Here is a 24,518-nt window from a genome sequence, read left to right as displayed (position 1 = left end):
ATATTTTTGCCCTCATGATTTTATAAACCTCTATAAGGTCACCCCTCAGCCTCCAACACTCCAGGGAAAACAGCTGTAGCCTATCCAACCTCTCCCTGTAGCTCAAATCCTCCCGACAGGAAGAAGACCAGAATTGCATGCAATATTCCACCAGTGGCCTAACCAATGTCCTGTACAGCTGCAACATGACCTCCCAACTTATGTACTCAATACTCTGACCAATACAGGAAAGCATACCAAATGCCATCTTCACTATTTTGTTTACCTGCAACTCCACTGTCAAGGAGCTTTGAACCTGCACTCCAAGGTCTCTCTGCTCCGCAACACTCCCTCGGACCTTACCATTAAGTGTATAAGTCCTGCTAAGATTTGCTTTCCCAAAGTGGAACACCTCACATTTATCCGAATTAAACTCCAACGAGAATCCAAAGTAGACAAGCAAGAGCTGGAAGAGCGCAGCAAGCCCGACACCATCCCTCCTCAGGAATGGGGGGGGCGGTGGAGGAATGATTACACCCAAAATGTCAAGTCCAGGTTGAGTCTTTCCTCCAGGGCCGTGATTTTAACGTTGCAACAAACCTCATTCAGCTTTACTAAAGATGTATTTCCAGATCTAACATCAAACACTCCTCTCCTCTCCCCGTTCCCCAAAAACCTTCTGAGTTAATGTTATCAACTGCAGTTTCAGGGAGAGGCCTTATCTACAGGCACAGGGATAGCAGAATAGCAAAGGACACATCTGTCACCAGATCCTGCCCTCAAAGTGAAATCCTTTGTTTGACATTGCAATTAAAATGTTTTATTACAAAAAAAAAGTGAAACGCTTCCTGATGTTGATACAAACGTCAGGGTCCTTGAACAGAACATTTTGTCCCACAGCATGCAAGTAATCATTCTCTGCATCCTGGGCATGAAGAGGTCAGCCCATCCAAATAGTACATGCTGTTTATTTTTAAATCTAAAAATGCACCATAAACTGCACCATAACTGACCTATTCTTTGTTAATGATGCCTATACCCTCAAACAATCATATCATCATTAGAATGACTAGTTTGTTGGTATGATAATGTCACAAAGTGGAAAGGAGAATATAATTTTGGTAAAATCCTTTCATGAGACAAATAGTAGAGCTGATCAATGAAAGCTGATCAATGTTTGGATCCAGATAGATTTCATCTTAAGGGCTTAAAACGAGAAGTGACTCTTGAGGTAGTCGATGCATTGGTGTTAATTTTTCACAATTCCATAGAGTCAGGAAATGTTGCATCAAGCTAGAAAGCAGCAACTATAACCCGCTTGATTCAGAAAGGGTCGGAAGACCAGTATGGGAAGCTATAGGCCAGTTAGTTTGATGCTATTGTGAAAGTATTGGAATCAAAATTAGGAATATCAGCATGGCTTCAAAAGGGAAAATCACAAACTTATTGTAACTCCACAAAGGAATAATATGCTGTGGATGAAGAGGAGCCTATAAAATGTACAATTCTAAATTGCCACAAGGCTTTTGATTTTAAAAAAAAGTACCACAAAGTTTACTGCAGAAAATAAAATCTGATGCAGAGAGTAACATATTAGCATTGACAGAAGGTTGTTTGGGTGGTAGAAAAACGTATGCACAAGTGGGTCATTGGCAGGATGTCCGATAGTGGAGTCTTACAGGGATATGAGACAAGGCCTCAATTTTTTGTTTTAAAAACAAATTTACATCAATGACTTAGATGAGTAAAGCAAAAGAATAGTAGATAAATTCATACATGACACCAAGAAAGCTAGGCATTTCAAAGGCAACACAGGAAGGCTGAAAAAAATTTGGCAGATTAGAGTATGTTGTTCACTTTGACAGGACAAAAACAAGTGCAGACTTCTGAACTGTGTGAGGTATACGTATTCTGGTACAAGTTCCATAACATCAACACAGAGGTACAGCTTGTTTTAAAAAAAAACAAGGCAACTAACGTGGTTATCCTTTATCACATTTACATTCAATTTCTCTACTCGTAAAGACGTTACACTTCAGTTATACATCTTGAAGTATGTGCTGATTTAGTCTTCTTATTCAAGGAAAGATGTATAATATATTTGAAGTAGTTTAGCAGAGGTTTACTAGGTAAAGGGGGTGGTCTTGAGACATTGAACAGGCTGAGCTTATTTCGCTTGGAGTTTAAAGAAGACAGGCAACTTGGTTAAAGTTTCCTAGATTCTGAATGGTCTCGACAAGATGGAGAGGGAAAAGATGCATTGCTTTAAAGTTAGTTATCCTGACAGGGTGACTCCTGATAATTGTGAATGACTCGACAAAAGTTTGTACGACTTCAAAATAGAAAAGGTAGTTGAGGCAGGGTCGTTGAGTATTTTTAAGACAGTTTGGCAGATTCTTGTTAGATAGGGGAAATCAAGGCTTAAAAATCAGGGTAGACGGAAATGTGGAATTTGAAACAAAACAGACGAGTCATGATCTTACTGAATGGCAAATCAGACCTCAGGAGCCAAATGGTCTATCCTGTTTCTATTTTATATTTAGTCATTTCCCCATGAAAAAGTTGAAATTGATATTTTCCAAATTGTTGAATCTGCAACAGAATTTCAACTATGATTTCTCCACAACTTCACTAGTAATACTGAATATTTTAAGTTGATTTGAGTATGTTTGACAAATGATTAGTGAAAATTCATCTATTAAATAGACAAATAATTAGCAAGATATTGCAACTTAAGTGGGCATGCTTTATCACAATATTAATATTATTGCCTTTCTGTATAATTTCTTCAGAGCACTGAGACAACATTTTGAATAATAATGAAACATCTGCTAATTCTCAAATTTGGTGAAAAAGGATCACTCATCAGTATGTAGAAAGAACATTTCTCCGGGCCAGCATACACCTTCGGGTCAGATTTAAATTTGCTAACATCAGCAAGTTTTGGAGAAGATTCGTAGCTCGGGTTGAGGTTCTGGATGTAGGTTTTCTCGCTGAGCTGAAAAGGTTCATTTTCAGATGTTTCGTCACCGTACAAGGTAACATCTAGAGCCTCCGGCCAAAGCACTGCTGGTGTTTCCTGCTTTCAATTTATGTTTAGGTTTCCCTACAAAATAAGCAATTGTTTGGAATGCAAAAGCTGTTAGTACATCAGGGATACGAGAAAAATCAATTTTAACATTACAGTATTGCAAGTCCATAACTGTTTTGCACACCTTTCAGTAATGGGAAACAAAGCAGAGCTATTAGCAACAGCAAATACAAAATTACCAAAATAACCCCAAATTTCAGATGGTATTTCTTAATTAACTGAAATTCCCATTTTTATAATGTTGAGATGGCTGATGTGAATCAGTGCAATTCTAACAAAATACACAGTGGTGATCTGGTGACTGAGAGTCAATTTCAAGACCATGTTCTCTATAGAAGAGAGAGCATCCCAACTTCAGATTGAAAAAGTAATTTATTACATAAATGCAAGATTGAATTCAGCTGTCATTTTCATATCTCAAACAGTCAAGGACACTTAAGTCTTTGGGGGAAAAAAAACAAGAAATCTCCAGTCAAATCCAGTATTAAGTGTCAAGAGTCTGAACCTTGAGTAACATCAAGCTTATGTAAATTGTTATCCAAGCTACATAAAACTATTTTAAAATGAGTTAGTTCAGTTTAACACTGAAAATACAAGCATTTACAATTCACACTGCAATATTGATGTACAAATAGTTTCCAATTCTTATATTCAAGGCTAAACAAAATGCTTGCTCCCAAGTGCTTAAATGTTGTAGGTTTCAAAGGTACACAAACACTAAAAAGTTTGCCTTTTACCTGGTGGTGTTACTCGATAAACCTTTTCACTAATGTACATCCATAAGGCTGTAGATCAATGCTACTTTACAGACAGTGTAAACTATACACTCTAAATACATCTATGCCAGTGAAAGAGCAATTGTTTTGTTTGTCCTTCTGATATTTTATCATCATTGAATAAAATATATTTTCGTGTACGAGTTAACATTTCAGGAATGTTATAAAGTGGTATGATTTAGTGTATAATTGAATATAAAACAAAAAGAGAAAGCCAACATCTGATAGATAAAACAACTGAAATTTAGTTATGGCCAATATTCCATGTTGGATTATATCTATTGGCTATATTTTTAGAAACCATTAGCACTTCATACATCTCTTCCATAACATCCCAAAGAAACAGACAGCTAGGATCTTCAGTGCAATATCTAATCCCAGAATTACTGGAAAAGGTAACTTAATATTTAAATAAAAACAGGAAATCTTTAGTGAGAATTTTAAGATTCAGAACAATAGTGATTATCCAGTCAAATGGACACTACTACTTGCTAAAAGAAAAGAACTTTAATCACCTTTGGTAAAGACGTTAATGGCAACCAATTGTACATTCAAGGATGCACACAGTCATTTTACTTAATGCCAATCTGGGAAATGTTTCATAGCAACAATGCCTTACACACAAAGGTCAAGGTAACAGATGGCCATGGCCTTGATTCACAGTAATCTCTCAAAAAAAATACTGTCGGGGTGTTAGCTGGGTGGGGAAAGATTGTTGAACAGTCTTATAAACAGTGAATATAGTGGCCAGGCTAGGTGATTTGGACTGGAAACAAAATCAGGTGTTTTTTTTTCAGTGGGTGGAGGTGGAGAAGAAGAATTGAGAAACTTGTGAGAAACTCATCTTGGGTCCTACATTACAAAGCATCAATTTAAAACCCCCGAGCTCAGAGTACGCGACATTCAGAAGAGACAAGTTTCCTTAGTTCTTCGCACTGTTTACATTAGACTGATCCAGGAGATGACAGAAAAAAAATCTTCCCCAATTAATTCCTTATCTCAAAAAAAGGGAACAAAACAGAAGTAATTATGTTAATTTAAGCCAATAGTTGCAGCCCCATCACCTGCCAGCAAACCCTGAAAACAGAGTGAAATTCCCAGTATGTTGAGCTGGATAGCCACTGGAAAAATATTACTGAGAAAATCTGTTGCAAAACCTATTTTGTTCTTGCTGTGCATAAGCTTAGTGGAAATTTTATTTCTGTACATTAATTCTAACATAATATATGACTAGTTCCTGCTACTGTAGTGAAGAACAAAGATGCGGCTAGAAGTAATTTCATACCAAATATAGTTGTGATTGCTAGCTGGCAGATAATTCATGCAACAAAAACTGAAAGCATGTGTTTGTTTAATGTTGTACCCCATAAGCAATCACGTGCTTAGGATCACTGCAATTTAAGACAATGGTTCTCACAAAATAAATAATGCTAATTTAGAACTACAATACATAAAAAGTGTTAAAATTTATCAAATCACTTTTCAAAATGCCACATGCTTTTAAATCATGAAAGCATGTTCAGGGGTGTCAGAGCAAAAACAAATATACAACTTAGAGTGATTTACATCAGTCCACACAAAGTACAAGGTTCAGTTACAGGTAACAGCCAGCAAAAAGGCCTCACAAGGTTTTATGGAATAACTTGGGTGCAGCAGGTCCATGATGGAACATTAGTTGAGGGTCAAATCGGTACCTAAAAGGCAAACAAAAAAAAATGTACTTTTTTTTTTAAAAATCGGCATACGTGAAAAGATGATGCAATTACTATCAACTTACATATTCTTGACAAGAAAGTTACCAAGATCGTGCACCTTGGATTTTAGCCAGAGGTAGTAGCTAAAATGAGCAAAACGATTTTTGAGAAAACTTGTAGCTCAGGTTGTTGATAAAGTATGTAAGTTGACTCGCTGAGCTGGAAGAATTGTTTTCAGATGTTTCGTCACCATACTAGGTAAGATCAGCAAGAGTCTCTGGTGAAGCACTGGTGGTATGCCCTGCCTCTCTATTTATAGTTCTTTGTTTGTAAAAAGGTGGGTGATGTCATTTCCTCTTTTTTTCAAAAAGTGAAGGTCGATAGGATCTAAATCGATGTGTTTATTGATGGAGTTCTGGTTTGAATGCTATGCCTCTAAGAATTCTCATGCATGTCTTTGTTTTGCCTGTCCTAGGATGTGTGTGTTGTCCCAGTCAAAGTGGTGTCCTTCTTGGTCTGCATGTAAAGTGAGTGTGGATCGTGTCTTTTGATGGCTAGTTGGTGTTAGTGTATCCTGGCGGAAAAAGTTTCCTGCTTATTTGTCCAATGCAGTGTCTTTTTGTCAAACAGTTTTTACATGGTATCTTGTAAATGATGTCAGATTTGCTGTTAGTATCTAATAGATCCCTTAGTTTCATTAGTCGCTGTTTAAATGTGTTGGTAGGTTTGTGGGTTACCATGATGCCAAGGGGTCTGAGTAAAGATTCAATATTTGCATGATAGCTATGCTGACATTCAGTTCCACATCCATATTGGCTCATGGATTAGACAGGCAACTGGCAAAGGAAAACCCTCAAAAGATGTTGGATTGAATGTTAATAAAGTCAACTACTTCCAGCAACAAAATGGACCAATAATAGCTATTCCATATACTCATGATCATTGAAAAGAGGGGGAACAGAGGAGCCGAAGAGATCTCCAAATCAGAGTGGAATAATGAAAACAGTATCAGAGAAGTACTGGGAAAGGGAATGAATGAATTAAAGCCAAAGAGTAAAAAGGAATTGAAAGCAAATTGTTGTTAAAATATATAGCTGATTACTTGGCAAGTTGTAGCCTGCATGTAGTGAGCAAGCAGAAGCCTGACCGAAGAATTTCAAAATGAACATATAAATTTTACTTTACCCATTTACTGGAAGAATGAAATAAGATCAATTGAAATCTAATGGAAAGAAGACCTTTGAGCTTTTCAATGACATTAAACCTTACATGGTCTGTATTATGCTTTTGATGCAGTGAAAAATTTAAATACGGGAAAAAGGGAATGCAAGACTGCTTTGTATGAATATATCACAAGTGGCAAAAATATATATCAGAGGTAATGGTGTTCAGTGGCATTACTGAAGGGAAAAAAAAAACTATTGGAGATTATATTTAGCTTAACTCAAGAGGCAAGCTCTTGAGGACAGTTAGTCAGTCAGTCATCAAGCTGTTAGAATCCAGCATAAAAAACTCAAAGTTGGGCATTTGGAGAACATGGGTAAAAATCAGCAGTTCCGCATGGTTTTGTGAAAGGGAAAAGTCCTGTTTAACCAATTTATTGGAATCCATTGAAGGAGTAAAATGCCCTGGCACAAAAAAAAAAGCCTGCAGATATCCAGTACTCATGGAAATCTAAAAGACATTTGCTCAAGATTCCACATAAAGGTTATTAGAATTAGATTTAATTGTCACATGTACTCAAGTAAAGGAATACATGAATACAATTGACAAAAAGTGTACAAAGTCACCATCTCTAGCATCATCTTAGGAAAAATAAGGAAGTACAGTTAAAAAGTCCAGCATCATAGTTCTTCTAAAGTGAATTCCAAGTAATATGCTTACACAAAATACCCAGAAAATGCTGCAATTAAAAAAAAAGAGAGAATGCTGGAGAAATTCAGATTGGGCAGCATCTGTGCAGATAGAAGCAGATTAGTTGCAAGTCCTGATACAATTATTTTTCAGAACAAAGGTCACATCAGACTTGAAACATTAACTGTTTCCATTTCCACAAATGCTGCCAGACCAGAGTTTATACAGAGCATTCTCCTCTTTGTGAATGGATAGGAGGTTGTGATTAAGTGGGTCCCTTTTATATTAGCAAGGTGTGACAATTGAAGCCTTCATCTTTTTAAAATTTATATCAAATGACTTTGAAGAAAGGAACAAAGGCATTTTGCTAAAATCATCTCAAATACTGTGCTGCACTGATTGGTCTCCCTATTCAAAAGGTTGTAAAATGTTGATTGTTCACAGCAACTTTACCATTTTGATGAGGGCCAGTTAGCTCAGTTGGATGGATGTCTAGTTTGTAATGCAGAGTGACAACTTTGGAAACTGAATGGGTTCATTCCCATACCAATTGAGGTTACTATGAAGGGCAGTCTCTCTGGACTGGAGGGTTGAGTTTAAAGCAGAGGTTGGATAGGCTGGGAATTTTCTCCCAGAGTAGAGGCTGAGGGGTGACCTTAGAGGTTTGTAAAAACATGAAGAGCATAGATAAGATGATGAATAGTCAAGGTCATTTTTCCAAGAATAGGATTCCAAAACTAAAGGGCATAGCTTTACAGTGAGAGCAGAAGATTTCAAAAAAAGTGACCCAAGTGGCAATGTTTTCACAGACAGGGCACTGGGTGTATGAAATGAGCTGCGAGAGGCAGTGGTAGAGGCAGGTATAGTGACAACATTTAAAAAAAGACACTGACAGGCATACAAATAGGAAAGGTTTAGAATTCATAGAATCTCCAGTATGGAAACAGGCCACCTGACCCAACAAGTCCACACCGACCCTCTGAAGAGAATCTCATCCAGACCCACCCCATTACTTTACATTTCCCCTGACTAATGCACCCAACCTACACATCCCTGAACAGTATGGGCAATTTTGCATGGCCAATTCACCTAACCTGCACATCTTTGGACTGTGGGAGGAAAACAGAGCACCCAGAGGAAACCCACACAGACACAGGGAGACTCCACACAGATAACTGTCCAAGGGTGAAATCGAACCTAGGTCCCTGTCACTGTGAGACAGCAGAGCTAATGACTGAGCCACTATGTTTAGAGGGGTATGGTCCAAATGCAGGCAAATGGGACTAATTCAGTTTAGGGTACCTGATCAGCATAGATGACGGGTCTGTTTCTTTGCTGTATGATTCTTCTTCTCAACCTCTCCCCTTGTCTGAGCTGTGGGAACCCTCAGATTAAACTACCATCAGTTGTTTCACTTCCTTTAACAAGGGAGCAGCCCCATGGTCTTGTAAGACGATGTAGACTTAACCTTTTTACGATATTGATACCCAGAATTAGTGGGCTATCTTGTGAGGAAAAAATTGGACAGGCTGAATTTGTTTTCATTGGTGTTTAGAAAAGCAAGGTGTAACTGGCTTAAAAAGAATACAAGATCCTGAAAATAGTATCAACACACTTGCATGTATAAATGATCCTTTGTTTTGGTGGGTCAGTTTTGAACTAGGAGGTACTGTTTTTAAAATTAGGGATCGCCCTTTCAAGCAGGAGGAAAGAGTTTTGCTGAGGGAGTTGTGTAACTTGAATTCTGAGCTAGAGGTTGGATCAATTAATTTTTAAGAAATGGGGTAGGTAGATAAATTCCCTTGCTAAATATTCAGCAATAGCAGGGAACTAGAATTTGGAACACAAACAGATCAACAATGAAAATTAGATGTTAGAGCAAGCTTGAAGGGTCAAATGGCATACTTCTGCTATCAATATTAAAAATTTGTAAAGCTTGTAGGTGTTCCTTGAAAGCAGTGATGCTTGTATTAAAGAGAAATTGCTTTGCTTCTACTTGTGTCAGATTGATGGAAGTTTAATGGAGAGCAGGAGCAGTAATTAGTCTGCACAAAAGGCAATATTTAAACTACTGGCTACACTTTAAAAATGCACCAGAACAGAGCAAGGAACAGAGGAAAACTTTTGCTGTCAGTTGGTCTAGCTAACAGAATACACATGTCATGGAAGGAAAGAAAGATGCTACAGTATAGGTAGACACTGTAGTTGTGAAGAGACAGTATTTTAAAAAAAAACAAAATCAAAACAGCCTAAAATTTGCCTTAAATAGTATACCACAGACACTGAAATCAGTATTTCTAAATTAATTATTTGCATAGTTCATAATTCATTATATACTGTATATAATATATATAAAACAAGAATAGATTTCACTTGAATGACCATATTTTTGAAAGGCTCATAAGGCTATAAATTGTCAAATCAAATAGCAACATCTATTTATGTGGCGACAACATAGTTTCAAATAGCATCAAATAGTATCAACTTCATTACAAATATTGTCAAACTTAATATTTTGGATTGGGGGAAGGTTGAATCAAATTATGTACAATATAGCTGTTCTCAAAATAAATCCAAGTATAATGTTTTAAAAGGTAATTTGAAACTGTACAGGACAACATTGCATAGTGATTAGCCTCTCATCCCTATTATAAACATGTAGCACTCAACTCTCACCTCAAAATGGAATCCAACTATAAATGAAACTTTAACAAAGCCACACAAAAAAAAATGCTGACCCCATACTAGGGAATGTCTAAAAGAATCTTCCTTACCTTGGATCATATACTCCTGGTGTCTGACACGTTGAACCAGAACATGATTGTAACATCATGAGACGATGGTTCATCTTCTCAAGAACTTCTTGATCTATTGACTTGGCTATATTTGTGATTTGGTGTGGGTCAGAAGTTAGATTATAGACTTCTACAAATACCTAAAGAAATAAAAGCATTTGAGATTACAGAAAGAATTAAAGTTGGTTTATACATGGCTTTCACTTTCAAAAGTGAACAGGAATTACTGCGTCATTGAAATAATAAAAAAGTTACGCTACACTCAATACTAAGCATCACAAATCAATTGCATTCAAAAGATGCTTACTTTAGATAACTGAAAATTTTAACAGCACTTTTTGTTATCCAGAAAAATGTGTTTTGTCTGCTAAGATTTCCAAACTAAAGAGGGAAGCATATGGCACTAATAATGCATTGTAACTTAAGAACAGATTAATGACAAACACATTCAAGTAATCCTTTTTAGGAGTTTATCTACAAACACTTGACATTTATAATGAAGACAATCATGTACATTTCATGCATTAATCCAGTTTCTCTTGCAGTAATAGTTTGTGAGAAAAGAAGCGTAATTACTTTGAACTTTCAAAAAGGAGGCAGATGAATTTTGGTTTCAGCTCCATGAAGGTCAAGTTTGTTTGTAAAAGAGAAGTGAAAGCAATTTGAAAACAAAACAAATTCATCATTTCTAGGTGATTTAAGTAAGTGTCAAGCCTGATATTAATTGAAGAATTGTTTTCACTGGTGTGTTTATGATAGTCAGAAATGCAAATAATCATAAGGCATGGGGTTGGGCTGAAATGCATTCAGATCAGAAGAAATCAGGTTTTAGCTTTACATTAGCAGAATGAGGGGGTTCTCCATTCACAAGAGCACACAGACTTACCTTAGCAAAAGTGCAAATTAGTTTATGAAATTTCCCAATTGAGAGCAAGTTTGTATAGAAGTTGCTTAAGCTGACAGAACTGTAATATTTAAAACAGTCAGAACTGACGAGAAGAGTCAAGATTATTTTGGCATATCTGAAAAGAAAACTAGAAAGAGCGACTTAAGCAGTAAAAAATTAAGAAAGTAATGATATTTCTCTGAGATTGAGTATTTGAGAAAGTATATTGCTGACAGTGAAAAGAAAGGTTGTGTGTTTTGCCAATCATGACTTTCTCCACCTTCTTTTCTTCCCCCCACTCCATTCCCCACCCCTCAAAAATGACAATAGAGTTTTTGATGCTCCACTTGTGAACAAAATTGTGTTTTATAGAGTCATACAGCCTGGAAAAAGACTTCCAGTCCAACCAATCCATGCTGAACATAATCCCAAACTAAACTACTCCCATCGGCCTAGTTCTGGCGTATAACCCTCCAAACCGTTGCTATTCATGTACTTATCCAAAATATCTTTTAAAACGTTACAATTGTACCAATATTCACCACCCACTCAGGACATTCATTCCACACCTGAACCATCCTTTAAAATATTTGCCCCATGTCTTTAAATTTCTCTCCTCTCACCTTAGAAATGCTCCCACTGGTCTTGAAATCTACCACAGTTGGGAAAGACAACTGTTAACATCTATACCTCTCATTATTTTATAAACTTGTATCAGGTCACCTCTCAACCTCCTACAATCCAGTGAGAAATGTCCCAGCCTTTTTTATAACTCAAACCTTCCACATCTGGCAACATCCTGGTAAATCTCCCCTGCTTAATAATATTCTTCCTGTAAATGGGCAACCAGAACTGGACACAGTATTCTATAAGAGGCCTTACCAGTGCCCTGGTCAACTTCAACAATTTCCCAACTCCTGTACTCAAAAGGACTGAGCAATAAGGCAAGAGTGCTAAATACCTTTTTAACCACCCTGTCTACTTGTGATGCAAACTTCAAAAGAATTGTTAATGAACATGAGAGCCTCTTTGTGTGAATATGTTTAACGACTAGCCACTAACTGCAAAAGTTTGTAACTTATGATTTAGAGAATTAAGCCAGGTTTGATTCCAGGATGCAACTTATCCAGTATTAACGCCTGCTTGGATCATTACTCATAAGTAATAGGACTGCTCAAAAACAATTTAAAATCCAGCAAATACTGAGAGGAAAAAAAAGTCTGCATAAGTTAGGGTTTTATTAAAAAGATGACATGACAGTTAAGGAAGCAAAAAGAAAGAAAGGCAAAAAACATTTAATTGCACTCACCTCACTATCATCAAATTCACAATACTGCAAGTTAGCTGAATTGGCAAGTGTTCTTACACATGCATATGTGTTGTTATATGCATCTTCACAAACACAGTCAGGGAAACAGTTCTGTTGAACAAAGGGTTGAAGGTGAGTAGACAAAGATACAAACGGTTGTCTTAAAGCTACCGGGAGATAAATGTTTTCACCCATGTTAATCTACATACAACATTGCCAATTTAATGGGCATATTTTAAACAAAACATGGTACAGAGTTAGGTGTTGATCCAAGGAAGAACTGATTAACATTCATAGAGAAGTGAACCTGGTATTTTTAATTTTATTCTAACAAAAATCCATTAAGGTTGGGAGAAGGAGGAAATGACTCAAACTGTGATTGAATTTGAGCATTTTCAGTGCAGCTTAATTGTTAAGAGCTTGAAGCCTCTTTGAGCAATATAAAGGTCTGAATGGAGAGATTTTTTTCAACTTTTTAGTTAAAGAGTATCGGCCAGGTAGGATAAGCCTCAAAAGAAAAACACCAATTGAATCGAAACAACATTTCAGGTGGTCTTAAAGTATTGTCTTCAAGTATCCTTTTAATTTGTTATAAGCATAGAGAAGCTGGCTTCAAATGGAACAATTTCACCTTTTTTTTAATGGATACAAATAAACACGTTCAGGTCACTGGGTAAATATCTGTTAGCAACATTCAGATTAAAAACTCTTACAACTCTTGAAGAACTAAACCATGACAATTTCCTCAAGCAAAATTGGCTGAAGAAATGGAAGTGTATCTATTGTTATTGAGAAAACAGTCCACTAATAAAGTCTGGGTCATTATAAAACACAACTGAACGGGAAATATACTTCAGCTGAAAACAACAAATGCTGGAGATCACAGCAGGTCAGGCAGCATCCATGGAGAGAGAGCAAACTAACGTTTTGAGTCAAGATGGATACTTCAGCTACTGGCATCAATGAAACATGAGCTGCATGCATTTTAGACAAACAAAAATGAAACTCCAGTTGTTTGGCCTCATGAACAGCACAGACACCACAAAATCTAAAAAAGTGATCATAATTGGATGCTTACATATTTACTGCACTTAATACAAACTCAAGTGCTTTGGAGAAGATTCACTTCTTAACTTTGTCCTTTTTTCTGCCCCTCAAGTGCCTGTCCAAATGAATTGTGCATCAAGTAGCAGTATAAACCATTATATACTTGCAAACCCACTCTCCAGAGTTTTGCAGCCAAGACCATACTCAACAGATTTGATTAGATTTCTTACAGTGTGGAAACAGGCCCTTTGGCCCAACAAGTTCACATCTACCCGCCGAAGCGCAACCCACCCGGACCCATTCCCCTAACACTATGGGCAATTTAGCATGGCCAATTCGCCTAACCTGCACATTTTTGGATTGTGGGAGGAAACTGGACCACCCAGAGGAAACCCACGCAGACAGGGGGAGAATGTGCAAACTCCATACAGACAGTCAATCACCTGAAGCGGGAATTGAACCCGGATCTCTGGCGCTGTGAGGCAGCAGTGCTAACCACTGTGCCACCGTGCCACCCACAGCTTAGAATTAAATGTTATGAAGTAAGTTTTTTTGTTAGTTTGCTTTAGAGAGCTCGCTTTAAAGTGAAGTAGAAGTTTTATAAGATACAGATTAAACAAAAAAAAAATCTAATACTCACCGTGACCCCAGGTCCTAACGAAGGACAGGTCGGATCACTTTTGTTACGTCCTTCTCCTTGATACTCTACAAGGAGGTCAGTCCTCCATGTCACATTTTTTGCCTTACCATTCTGAAAATAGAATTGAAATTGATAATACAAAATGCAAGGTTTGAATACAGTACAAACAAAAAAAATCAACTGATATGAAGCTGAATTCTGCAGGGGTTACCACTCTGGAGGTCCAATGCCATCCTAGTAACTTATTTTCAAACAACTGAAAAATTTAGAGTTATAAGTAAACTTATGGTTGAAGGAGATTTGAAAACTGGAAGAATTTAATAGCTAACTCGACTGAAAGTTACTTTTATTACAATCACGTCCGTATTAAAAAAAGGAATAAATTATAATTACACCATATTGTTAGTATGACAAAACCTACCAGCAGAGGCAAGAGAGACATGCCATCCATCCTGGTTTTGTTGGTATCATAGCCAGCAATATCCAAGAATGTTGGAGCCAAATCAATATTTGCTACCAGCATCTGAAAGAAATTAAGACCAAAACCTTAGACATCTCAAAATCTTCAAAACTACAACAACCAGTTCCACTATAAAGTTTTCAACAGCAAGGGCCAATACATCTGATTGGAACATATTCGCTCTTTTCCCTTCGCTCCCCATCTCATGCATTGAATACTTATGCAACATATGCTTCACTGGTGACAGATGCTCTTGGGCAAAGACTGGTCTTATGTAACTTTAAATTTAGTATTACTGGGATGCAACTGTCTCTTTTTTGCAACCACAAAGACGTCAATTGACCACCATACAACAACATCAGTGTAGCACGAAAAGGACAAAGAAGTGTTTTTAACAGCTTTCAAAGTCCTTCTACATTAGACAGGATTTTGCTGTTAAAAATAGACCATGGCAATGTAATATTAGTGAAAGATGAAACCTAGCTACAAGTGTTTTAAATAGGATTGCTGATTTCATTAAACCCAAGATACCTTCTTACCATTTCTTCACTGTTAATTATTCTATGTAGCACTAAAATATAAAATGTTGCTAATGTCAAAAGTGAAGCTATAGATGGAAGTTATAATTGTTACACTACAACAGTCATTCCCAGGAAATAACTTCTGGAGAATACGTAAAGCCAGTTCCTGAACCTGCTGATAAAGTACACTTCATGCAGCTGTATAAACTTGTTTTTTTAAATGGAGTTGAACTGCCGATTTTAAGCAACCTTGCTTTCTAGAGAATCTTCACCTCGAATAAACATTGTGCACATAGTTAGTATGAGAGTTGCCCCCACAATTTATACAAGAATCAATCAATCAGTCTGGTACGTATACCTGATTACTGCTGGTGGGTTTGATTCCAGGTCCTCGTACAAGCAATGGCACTTTAATGTCAAATTCATATAGCTGTCGTTTGTCAATTGGCAAAGAAAATTGGCCTGAAGATACATTCAAAACAGATATTAATGCATTTTATACTATGCATTCTTGATTTCCTCGAGCTTTAATGTTCTATTTGTACTTGTTTATTAATATGTGAAGTAATGAGTGTCAGAATGGCAAATTAAGACTATGATTATAAACAAATTCTAGGTCTCCTAGAACAGAGAGGTGGTTGTAGTAAACTAGCAATTATTGCAGAATAGGCAACTGTCTACTTGACCAATCATTTCAAAAAAAAAACAGAAGGAATAATATTAAACCCTACTAATCTTCCTTTGCACATTTGAAATTCGAGTCACAATTGCATTGACCATATAAATTGTTGTGATTTGATTAGATATGATTTGATTAGATTAGATTTCTAAGTGTGAAAACAGGCCCTTTGGCCCAATAAGTCCACGCAGACCCTCTGAAGAGTAACCCACCCAGACCCATTTTCCTCTGACTAATGCACCTAACACTATGGGCAATTTAGCAAGGCCAATTCACCTGACGTGCACATCTTTGGACTGTGGGAAGAAACCAGAGCACCCAGAGGAAACCCGCACAGACAAGGGGAGAATGTGCAAACTCCACACAGACAGACAGTTGCCCAAGGCTGGAATCAAACCTAGGACCCTGGCGGTGTGAGACAGCAGTGCTAACCACTGAGCCACTGTGCCGTTGTAGTGTCCATTAATATCTTGGGCCAGATACTTGGGTTCTGAAGTGTCGCACTGGACTTGAAACACTAGGCATTTAACCCTTTACAAATTCTACTATAACAGAGTTGCTCAAGCATTGTGTTTGCTTCATTTTTAGCATCTGTAGCATTGCATTTTTATTCAAAGTTATTTTTAAAAAAGGTTATAGTAGAATATGGGTCATTTTGATAAGAGGCAAAAGTGAGGACTGCAGATGCTGGAGATCAGAGTCAAGATGCTGGAGTCAAGATCAGAGTGGTGCTGGAAAAGCACAGCAGATCAGACAGCATCCAAGCAGGAAAATCGACGTTTCGGGCAGGAGCCCTTCATCAGGCATGAGAGCTCCTGTCTGAAATGTCAATTTCTCTGCTCCTCGGATGCTTTTCTCATTTTAATAAAAGGTTGAGTTTGTAGTCCATTAGACAAGGTCACTCCAGAGGAAATGTCAAACATTAAAGGCAAGAATAAAATACAAAATGAAAAAAAAATCAATAAGCTAAAGTTTGATAGGAAATAAAGTATAATTATTTACCTGTATGATAGCCATTATCAGATGTAAAGAAAATATAGGTGTTTTCTAGTTCCTTGATTGCATCAAGTTTTTTGACAACTTTTTCAACGAGGTCATCCACTGATAGCAGTGTTTGCCATCTAAGAAAAATAACTGAGGATTACACTAAGTATCCACATTTTAATTTTTCTTACAAAAAGAAAATGAAGTGAAGAGGAACAATACCTTTTCCTGAAAGCATTATCCAGAAAATTAATTGAAGAGTTTGTCATGGGAGTCTTCGCTTGCCTGATCAGCCAATGTTTATCCTTTTTTGAAAAAAGGCATTAGTTTCAATTGACAAGCATTCAAATAACATTGTCAAGAAATTAAAGGATTGGTTTGCTCACATTTGTTATGCTTTAAGTGAATATTCAGCTATCTGCCTGTTACCTGCCTTCACCTCATGTTTGGCATGCCAAAATATAATGGATACCTAACTTTATATAGTCTAAAACTTTGTGATAATCTATGCATGTGTGAATAAGTGTTATTTGTATATCTAGTTACTCTTGTAAAAAGGAACCTGGATGAATTGCTTCCAATATTGAACTAGACAGTCTAAAGTCCTACATAAATTGGCTGTATGTTGGTTCAACTTTACATTTGTTATAACCAGTGGAGGAATGGGACTAGAAAGGAATTGGCACATCCTTCCAACCTCAATCATAACATCATGTATGATGAAGAAAGCTTGTTGATAGAAGTTTGGTCATCTGAATACCCAACATCTGTACTGGGCTTCCATCTTTTAAAATTATTATTTTTACATCTTGACCATATTATGTGGTTGATTTTTATATAAGCTTCTAACAATGTGTCAATTATGTCATCTTTCTTTACTGTTGCAGGTAAAAGTGCGCTGCAATATCGCATCAAAAACACTACAGCCACAGCTTGCAATAATACCATAAATTACAGGATGCTGTTACATTCTCACTTGAAATCCAGGAACAAATAAAGCTTGTATTTTACCAATGAAGTTAAATATAAAACTTTAAAATGCTGTTAAAGATATTTAATTGTATAGGCATTGAAAGAGCAGAGCAGTTTGGTTTCACATTACTTCCTGTTCAGCAATTCATTAAAATTTTACAAGAAATTCTTCATATTACTTTGCTTCAGATTCATTGTACACGCATCTAAAGACATGTGAAAAAAAAGTAAAATAAAAGGTTCAACTAAATAAGTTAATTACTACTAAGATTAAACAGAAAGATAATAGGAATATGTTAATGTATTCCTACTACCTTCCTGTTTAATTGCAGTGATTAATCTAATGTAACACTTTAATGTATTCCTATCTTGCATAAAAATTACCTTTCCATGTATGTTGAAGTTCATGTTTCTTGGTGCTTTAACATCCAAAAAGTTCCTTTCATATTGTGGGGCGGGAATCCAAGGGGAGTGTGGTGCTGGAGTAGAGATCATCATAAAGAATGGAAGATATTTTGTTCTGGAGTCCAAAAACTCCAGTGAAATATTTGACTGCCAAGTGAAAAAGTAGAGAGGTTAGAATATGGTGACTGAAATTACAAGGAATATATAAATACCAACAAGACCAAAGCATATAAATGGAGGGAAATTAATACTTTGAAAAAAGAATCAATAAAAAGGAGATAACCACTGCACATTTTTACATTCAAAACAAATAAAGCAGAAGAATATATCCTCTAACCCAAGAGGAGCATTATTTAATAACTGCAGTAGCTCAGGTCAAAATGTTTTCAAAATCCACTAAGCTTGAATACTGCAGGTGGTGGTAATTTAATATACTTCATAAAGATTGAGCAGATTACAGAGGGTATACCAAAATTTGAAGGTTCTCATGGTGCAGTGGTAATGTCCCTACCTCACAGCCAGGAGACTAGAGTGTACATAACATTTCTCAACAGGTAAATAACAAAATTAATACCATGTTGGACTTGCACATAAATCAGCCATAATGGATTATTAAGCTGTATCACTATCGACAACTTTCCAAGGTTACACACTATTCTTGTTCTACACTACGTTAAAAAGGGGAGCGAATAGTAAAAACATGGAATGGTAAAGAAAGGCAGGGGATGCATTTAGTGAGTTCTAGTGACAAACTCCAACTAGGAATTTAAAAAAAAACACAAGCATAAGTTGATTCAAGTCCAAGAGTGAAACAGAGCCCAGGCTGCTCATTCACCCAGTAAAAAGAAATTCAATCTCTTAAAAGACAATATTAATAAAATGATCTTATTTGGACCCAGGTGCAGTAGAGGATCAGAGCAGAACATGGGAGTCCTCCCAGGAAACCCATCAACATTTATCACTCAACCAACCTATATGATCTGGCAAATTTATTGCCATGTTTTGTATATTAGAATAGAACTACAATGGCCATAAATAATGGGTTGGGGGGGCGGTGGGGGAGGTGGTGGTGTTCATCAGACACATAAAAAAGCACACTGTACTGTACACATGCTTATTTCTTTCCAAATAGGCCAAAGCAGAGGAACATTGTAAAAAACAAGCCATTTGACACAGACAGAAGTGAAATTTAGAAAGCTGCACCTGGAAGGAACATTTACAACTTCCCTATTAGATACGTTCCCATTCTTGGCCACACACAATCACAACAAGAAACTAGTTCAAACGGAGACTTGCAGATTCTGCTTACATTTCTATTCAGATTCATCCATGAAGTGTACCTCACTACAACACAAATAAAAAACAAAAAAGATACTTACTAATAGGTCAGTTAGATAATCATGGCTATAGTTCTGACCATGATACTGTGGTTTTCCATTAATAGAGAGGGTGTAATTGTAGTATTTTGAATTCTTCACCTAAATCAAGAGAGTGAGAACTGTTTTATACTCCAAGTTCATTCATCTCAACAAAGCCATTGCTGTTTTGTTTTTGCATCCAATGACTGCTAAACAGGAGTTCCTAATTGCAATCTTATTTTCCTCACATCTTGCATATTTTAGATGTATATATCACATTCATAATAGAATACAAGAAATAGGTGAGACCATAAACCAGAGTTTGCTTGGCATTCAGTACAGTTGAGGCAGACCTTTATCTTTAACTCTAGTTTCTTGCCTACTCCCCATATCCTTGGATTCCGATTTAGCAAAATGAAAAAAAAATCTGAATTCATTTAAAATCTGAGAGACAAGGATGGAGTGTGCACAACGTTTAGGACAGAATACAGAGATTCTCAATAAGAAAACCTCTCTTCGAAAATAAAATCTTTCACTTGGTAATTGCACACCAAATGGCATCAATTGATCTGGCCTGATAGTAATATGTAAACTTCATCTGAAAAGCAAACTCTGCAGAATTCCTATCGTATCTACCTAGTTTGATTAGATTTTCAGCAGTATGGAAATTACACATTTAAGCAACTGTTCTGTCAGTCAATGAACTTTGTGTAAATGCTTACCAGTGCATACCAGTAATTCCAGCCCGGTGGGACATGTTCAAAACTGCCTGCAGCCTCTGATCCATACTGTAAATTAAACAATACACAAAGCATAAATGAGAACATATTTACAGGATATGGGCCAAGTGCTCGCAAATGGGATGAGATTAGCTTAGGATATCTGGTGGGCATGGACAGGTTGGACCAAAGGGTCTGTTTCCGTGCCATACATCTATGACTCTGGCGGAGAAAATTCTTACAGTTCAATGAATAGTTCTGCCAGAAACTAATCTACTAGTGGAGGTTTCTGAACATATCAGAATTGAGTAGGAAAATAATTCTTCCACCTCACCTTTATGGTGAGGTATCTAATCCCTTTTGGGGCAAGGATACAAAATAACTGCATATTCTGAGCTCATAATGTTGGCTATTATGTTCATTTGTGTGAAGAAATGAAATCTTAATTTTAACTGAAATTCATCAAATTTTCTTGAAAATTTTCAATATAACCTTTACATATAAACAGTACCCTGTAGTTAATAATCAAGTGACACTTTAAATACAAAGTGTCAACCTTTTTGCATCTATCCTTGAAAATTAGCTGAACATTTTGACATTGTCTTTAGAAATTCAAACTGCTAGTTATTAATGGAAGGGACAGCAAGTTTTTCATTTTACTTTTATTTTGTTTCAATCCCTGTGAAAAGGTGGTGTTTAAAAGAACTCATGACGAAACATTTAAAAATCCAAGCACTCATCTAAAGACTCAACAAATAAAACTGGCATTATCCAGCAAAAAGTTAACTGGATGGTTGTTTACTTTATCTCCTCTAAGATATATAAAGGAAGCATTATGATGTACTCAAAATTGCAAAAGCAGCAAAAAACCCACCTAATATCAGGTTGGGAGGGGCAGCCACTTTGATACTTTTAAAGAGTAATTCTAATTTTATTAGTTGTGCTCCTTATGCTGAACACCAGACTTCCTTTATTCCTCCTTTGAAACAGATACTAGAAATAAGTGATTTTCATTTCCAGAATGCAGTTTCTTTCCTTTCAAAGATGCGTCTTGACAAGGATAAAGACATGCTTTAAAAAAAAAACAAAGTACAAATCTTGTATTCGCAAGCAGTAGAACAACCATCAGTAGCTGTGAATCATGGCTTATCTCATCTGGGAGTAAAATAAATCGGCATTGCTACATTTTCAACGTAGGTTCCAAAGCTGTGCACTTAGTTATCAATACAGCACAAGCGAAAATGCTCTTATTCACAATTTTGTGCAAACAGCTTTAATCAACCTCCTGGCCTTGCCCACAAAAATACTAAAGTCCAACATAACCATATCATCTCCTTCTAAATGATCTTTATTCGCACATAAAGAAACAAGGCTAAACATATTTAAAAAGCTAACTTCCTTCCATCTGCCCTTTACATTCATGGATGACGACAAGCTTGCTGCATGTTTCAACATGTTGCTCTTACTTCTTCATGAGTGTATTAAAGGCCATGTCATCAAGATTGGGGGTCAGCTGGCTTGTGATGCAACGTGACACAATCAGCATAGGTTCAATTCCTGTGCTAGGTGAGGTTACATGAAGGACTCTTCTCACCCTCTCTCCTCACCATATGTATGGTGACCCTCAGATTAAGCCACCAATTGTCTTTTTCTAATGACAGAGTGTCACTATGATCGGATAAGACTATGGCAACTTTGCTCTAAGATTACAACCAGCCAATCTTTAAAAATCAGCCTTTAAACTTGATATAACTAAAAAAAAAAGAGTCTGCAAGAGCAGAATTAATTTCAGGTAAGTGGTCAGACATTTTTAAAAATATTCCAAAATAAAACACCAGAGGATGAGTTTGTCACAATGGTAACTACCATAATTAAATCTAAAAATGTCAATTACTTTCAAACTACAACAAAAACTTTACCTCATTCAAATATTTTCCTGCAAAAAAAGTCTCATATCTACAATGATGTTGCAGGATAGCTGAAAACGTGTTGGGTTCCTGTGTCTTTTGCCAAGCTTTACTACTGCAGTTTCCTTCCAGCGTATTATTAAACACACGGTGATTGTGTGGATACTTTCCAGTCAGGATACTAGCTCTGCTGGGACAGCATAGCGGGCTAGCCACATACTGAATAAAAACAAACACATAACAGTTACATTTAAAATAATACAATGCAACTGTGTACACCATTCACAGTTCAAGTGAATTTCTTAAAATAAAACTAATTTATTCCTGTCAAACTGAACATTTAGCATTGTTTATTCTAATAGTGTGTAACAAATCTTGTAGCTTTTCTCATAATAGTTTAAGTTCAGCAAGTTTTAAATCTGTTAGATCATTGACAGCGCAAGTTAAAAAAGATAAAATTCCTTGGAGAATTACATATCAATTTGAAAACTTCGCCAGTCACATCAATGGGACTGGCCACTCCTAATCTAGCTCATACAAATTCAAGCTACCCTGCCTCCCATATTGCCCCATCCAAAGCAAAAAAAAAGTAAGAGTAGCTCACCGCATTTTTAAAGGTGACTCCAAGATCTCCAATAAGCTTTTGGGTTTTTTTCAGTGGTGTCTGGAGAGAAAAGTGAATCAAGCGTAAAGCACTACAACGGATTCGTTTGGTTGAATGATGTTAGGAAAATGCTGCCTTTTTTTTGTACTTAAATGTACTTCTGTATTTTCTCAAATTAAGTTGACAAAACCTTAAAACTGCATATTAATGCTTTTAAAATCCAGATCACCTAAAAATAAAGATTACACAGCTACTTACTGCATCCTTAAGCCCGGCCTAAATCTGCTCTAAGGCCTGATTTTACTGATTACAGCAGGCCTGATGTTATTGACTACAGTTATCGTCAAAAACAAACAGAGTCTCCGCTGTGCTAAAGCAATCCACAGCCACCCCGCTCCACCAGAGCTCTCCAGACAACTGTCGGCTCACCATTCCGCCCAGGAGAACATCTTGATCGTCGGTGAGGATCAAAACTATGTTCGGCTTCTTCGGGCTGACTTCTTCAACAGTAGCAAAGAAAAGCAAGAAAGCGAATACACAAGACGACACAGCAAGTAAAGCCATAGCACTATGCTCCTCTACTCCACTTGAATTTCTTCCTTGTATAAACTGAACTACGCTCTTTCTGCTTCCTTCCTATGATTCACAAGTCACATGTGCCTCCAAAACAAGTAACATCAGCTGATCCCAGCACCTGGTAAAACCTTTCAAAGGGCACCAACAGAATGGCAAGTGATCGGCCAACAGTTGGTTATCGCAACTATATATTACGCAACGGTTCAGAATTCTCCTTGATTATTTAACATTACTGTGTACGTATTCCGTTGTTAATTTTATTTCTTTTTTGTTGGTGGGCCCCACATAATTACTCATTGGTAACAAAATCAGAATTTGTCTTTGGGGAAGCATGATATGGACTACAAACTATTGTAACAGTTTTGACTGTATTTGTTATACTTAAATACATTAAAAACGCATAGCATCAAAACATCGATAGTTTGTCCCCCGCGTATCTTTTTTTACAACGTATATATGGTTGGACCATGTAAAGGAGGAGGCAGAATGGAATAAGTATAATTAAGTATGATAAAAAATATGTACAGATGAGGGGAGTCAGTGGCTTTAAATGTCATGTTGTAAGTTCAGAAAACATGGGAGCCAAGCCCATGGTGGCTCAGTGGCTCGCACTGCCCCCTCACAGGGCGAGGGACGCGGGTTCGATTCCTTGAGCGGCTATCTGTGTGGAGTTTCCACATTCTCCCCATGTCTACGTGGGTTTCCTCCCAACGTCCAAAGACTTGCAGATTAGGTGAATTGGATGTGCGAAATTACCATAATATTCGGGTGTAGGCTAGATGCATTAGTCAGGGGTAAATATAGGGTAGTGGTCTGGGTGGGTTACTCTTCAGAGGATTGGTGCGGATTTGTTGGGCCAAAAGGCCTGTTTCCACCTGTAGGGATTCTATGATTGTAAAGGATAGAAATCCCAAGGAGTGCTAACAGACTCAATTTATAACTTTGGATCTTGGGAACTCATTTTACTCCTTTTGACTTTCTAGTACAGAAGGAATGCCAGTGCAATGCTGGAGATTGGTACAAGGACAGGAAATGCTGGAATTACTCAGAAGGAGAAACAGACTCTGCAGTGAGAGAACCAGAGTTAATTTTTCAGATCAATGATCTTTCTTCAGAACTGAGGATTGGAACGTACATTCCTATGAGATGTGCAGAGGTACAGACTGCACCAAATGTGTTCGATAAGAAAAACAACATGAAAAATATTTCTTGAGCCGTTCTGGACTATCCACTATCTCCAGTTTCTAAACTACATCCATTAA

The 24,518-nt window shown here is 36.9% G+C and overlaps 1 protein-coding gene across 1 annotated transcript; it reads right to left on the bottom strand.

The window, feature by feature from the left end:
- Window positions 1-3,423: 3,423 nt before the first annotated feature.
- On the bottom strand, window positions 3,424-23,330 carry gnsa (glucosamine (N-acetyl)-6-sulfatase a). Its single transcript, XM_072551601.1, has 14 exons — window positions 23,110-23,330; window positions 22,681-22,740; window positions 22,089-22,295; window positions 20,173-20,238; window positions 19,472-19,570; window positions 18,072-18,239; window positions 16,938-17,020; window positions 16,734-16,852; window positions 15,411-15,514; window positions 14,493-14,594; window positions 14,072-14,182; window positions 12,385-12,495; window positions 10,169-10,329; window positions 3,424-5,540 (listed from the first exon to the last, which is right to left on the bottom strand). Exons 1-14 carry the CDS (start codon window positions 23,242-23,244, stop codon window positions 5,468-5,470), a joined length of 1,599 nt encoding a protein of 532 aa, XP_072407702.1. The 5' UTR covers window positions 23,245-23,330; the 3' UTR covers window positions 3,424-5,467.
- Between the last annotated feature and the right edge of the window lie 1,188 nt (window positions 23,331-24,518).

Source organism: Chiloscyllium punctatum, chromosome 32 (genome assembly GCF_047496795.1).
Source record: "Chiloscyllium punctatum isolate Juve2018m chromosome 32, sChiPun1.3, whole genome shotgun sequence".
Classification (NCBI taxonomy): domain Eukaryota; kingdom Metazoa; phylum Chordata; class Chondrichthyes; order Orectolobiformes; family Hemiscylliidae; genus Chiloscyllium; species Chiloscyllium punctatum.
This window is presented reverse-complemented; position numbering and strand designations above follow the sequence as displayed.

Bases quoted from the DNA above. Each gene is read 5' to 3' on its own strand.
- gnsa (XM_072551601.1), bottom strand. From the start codon at position 23,244: ATGGCTTTACTTGCTGTGTCGTCTTGTGTATTCGCTTTCTTGCTTTTC. The intron at 20,239-22,088 runs GTAAAGTTTTTG...TTTAATTTACAG, and splicing joins CAGGAAAATATTTGAATGAG to TATGGATCAGAGGCTGCAGG. The intron at 18,240-19,471 runs GTAAGTATCTTT...TTCACTTGGCAG, and splicing joins ATTATCTAACTGACCTATTA to TCAAATATTTCACTGGAGTT.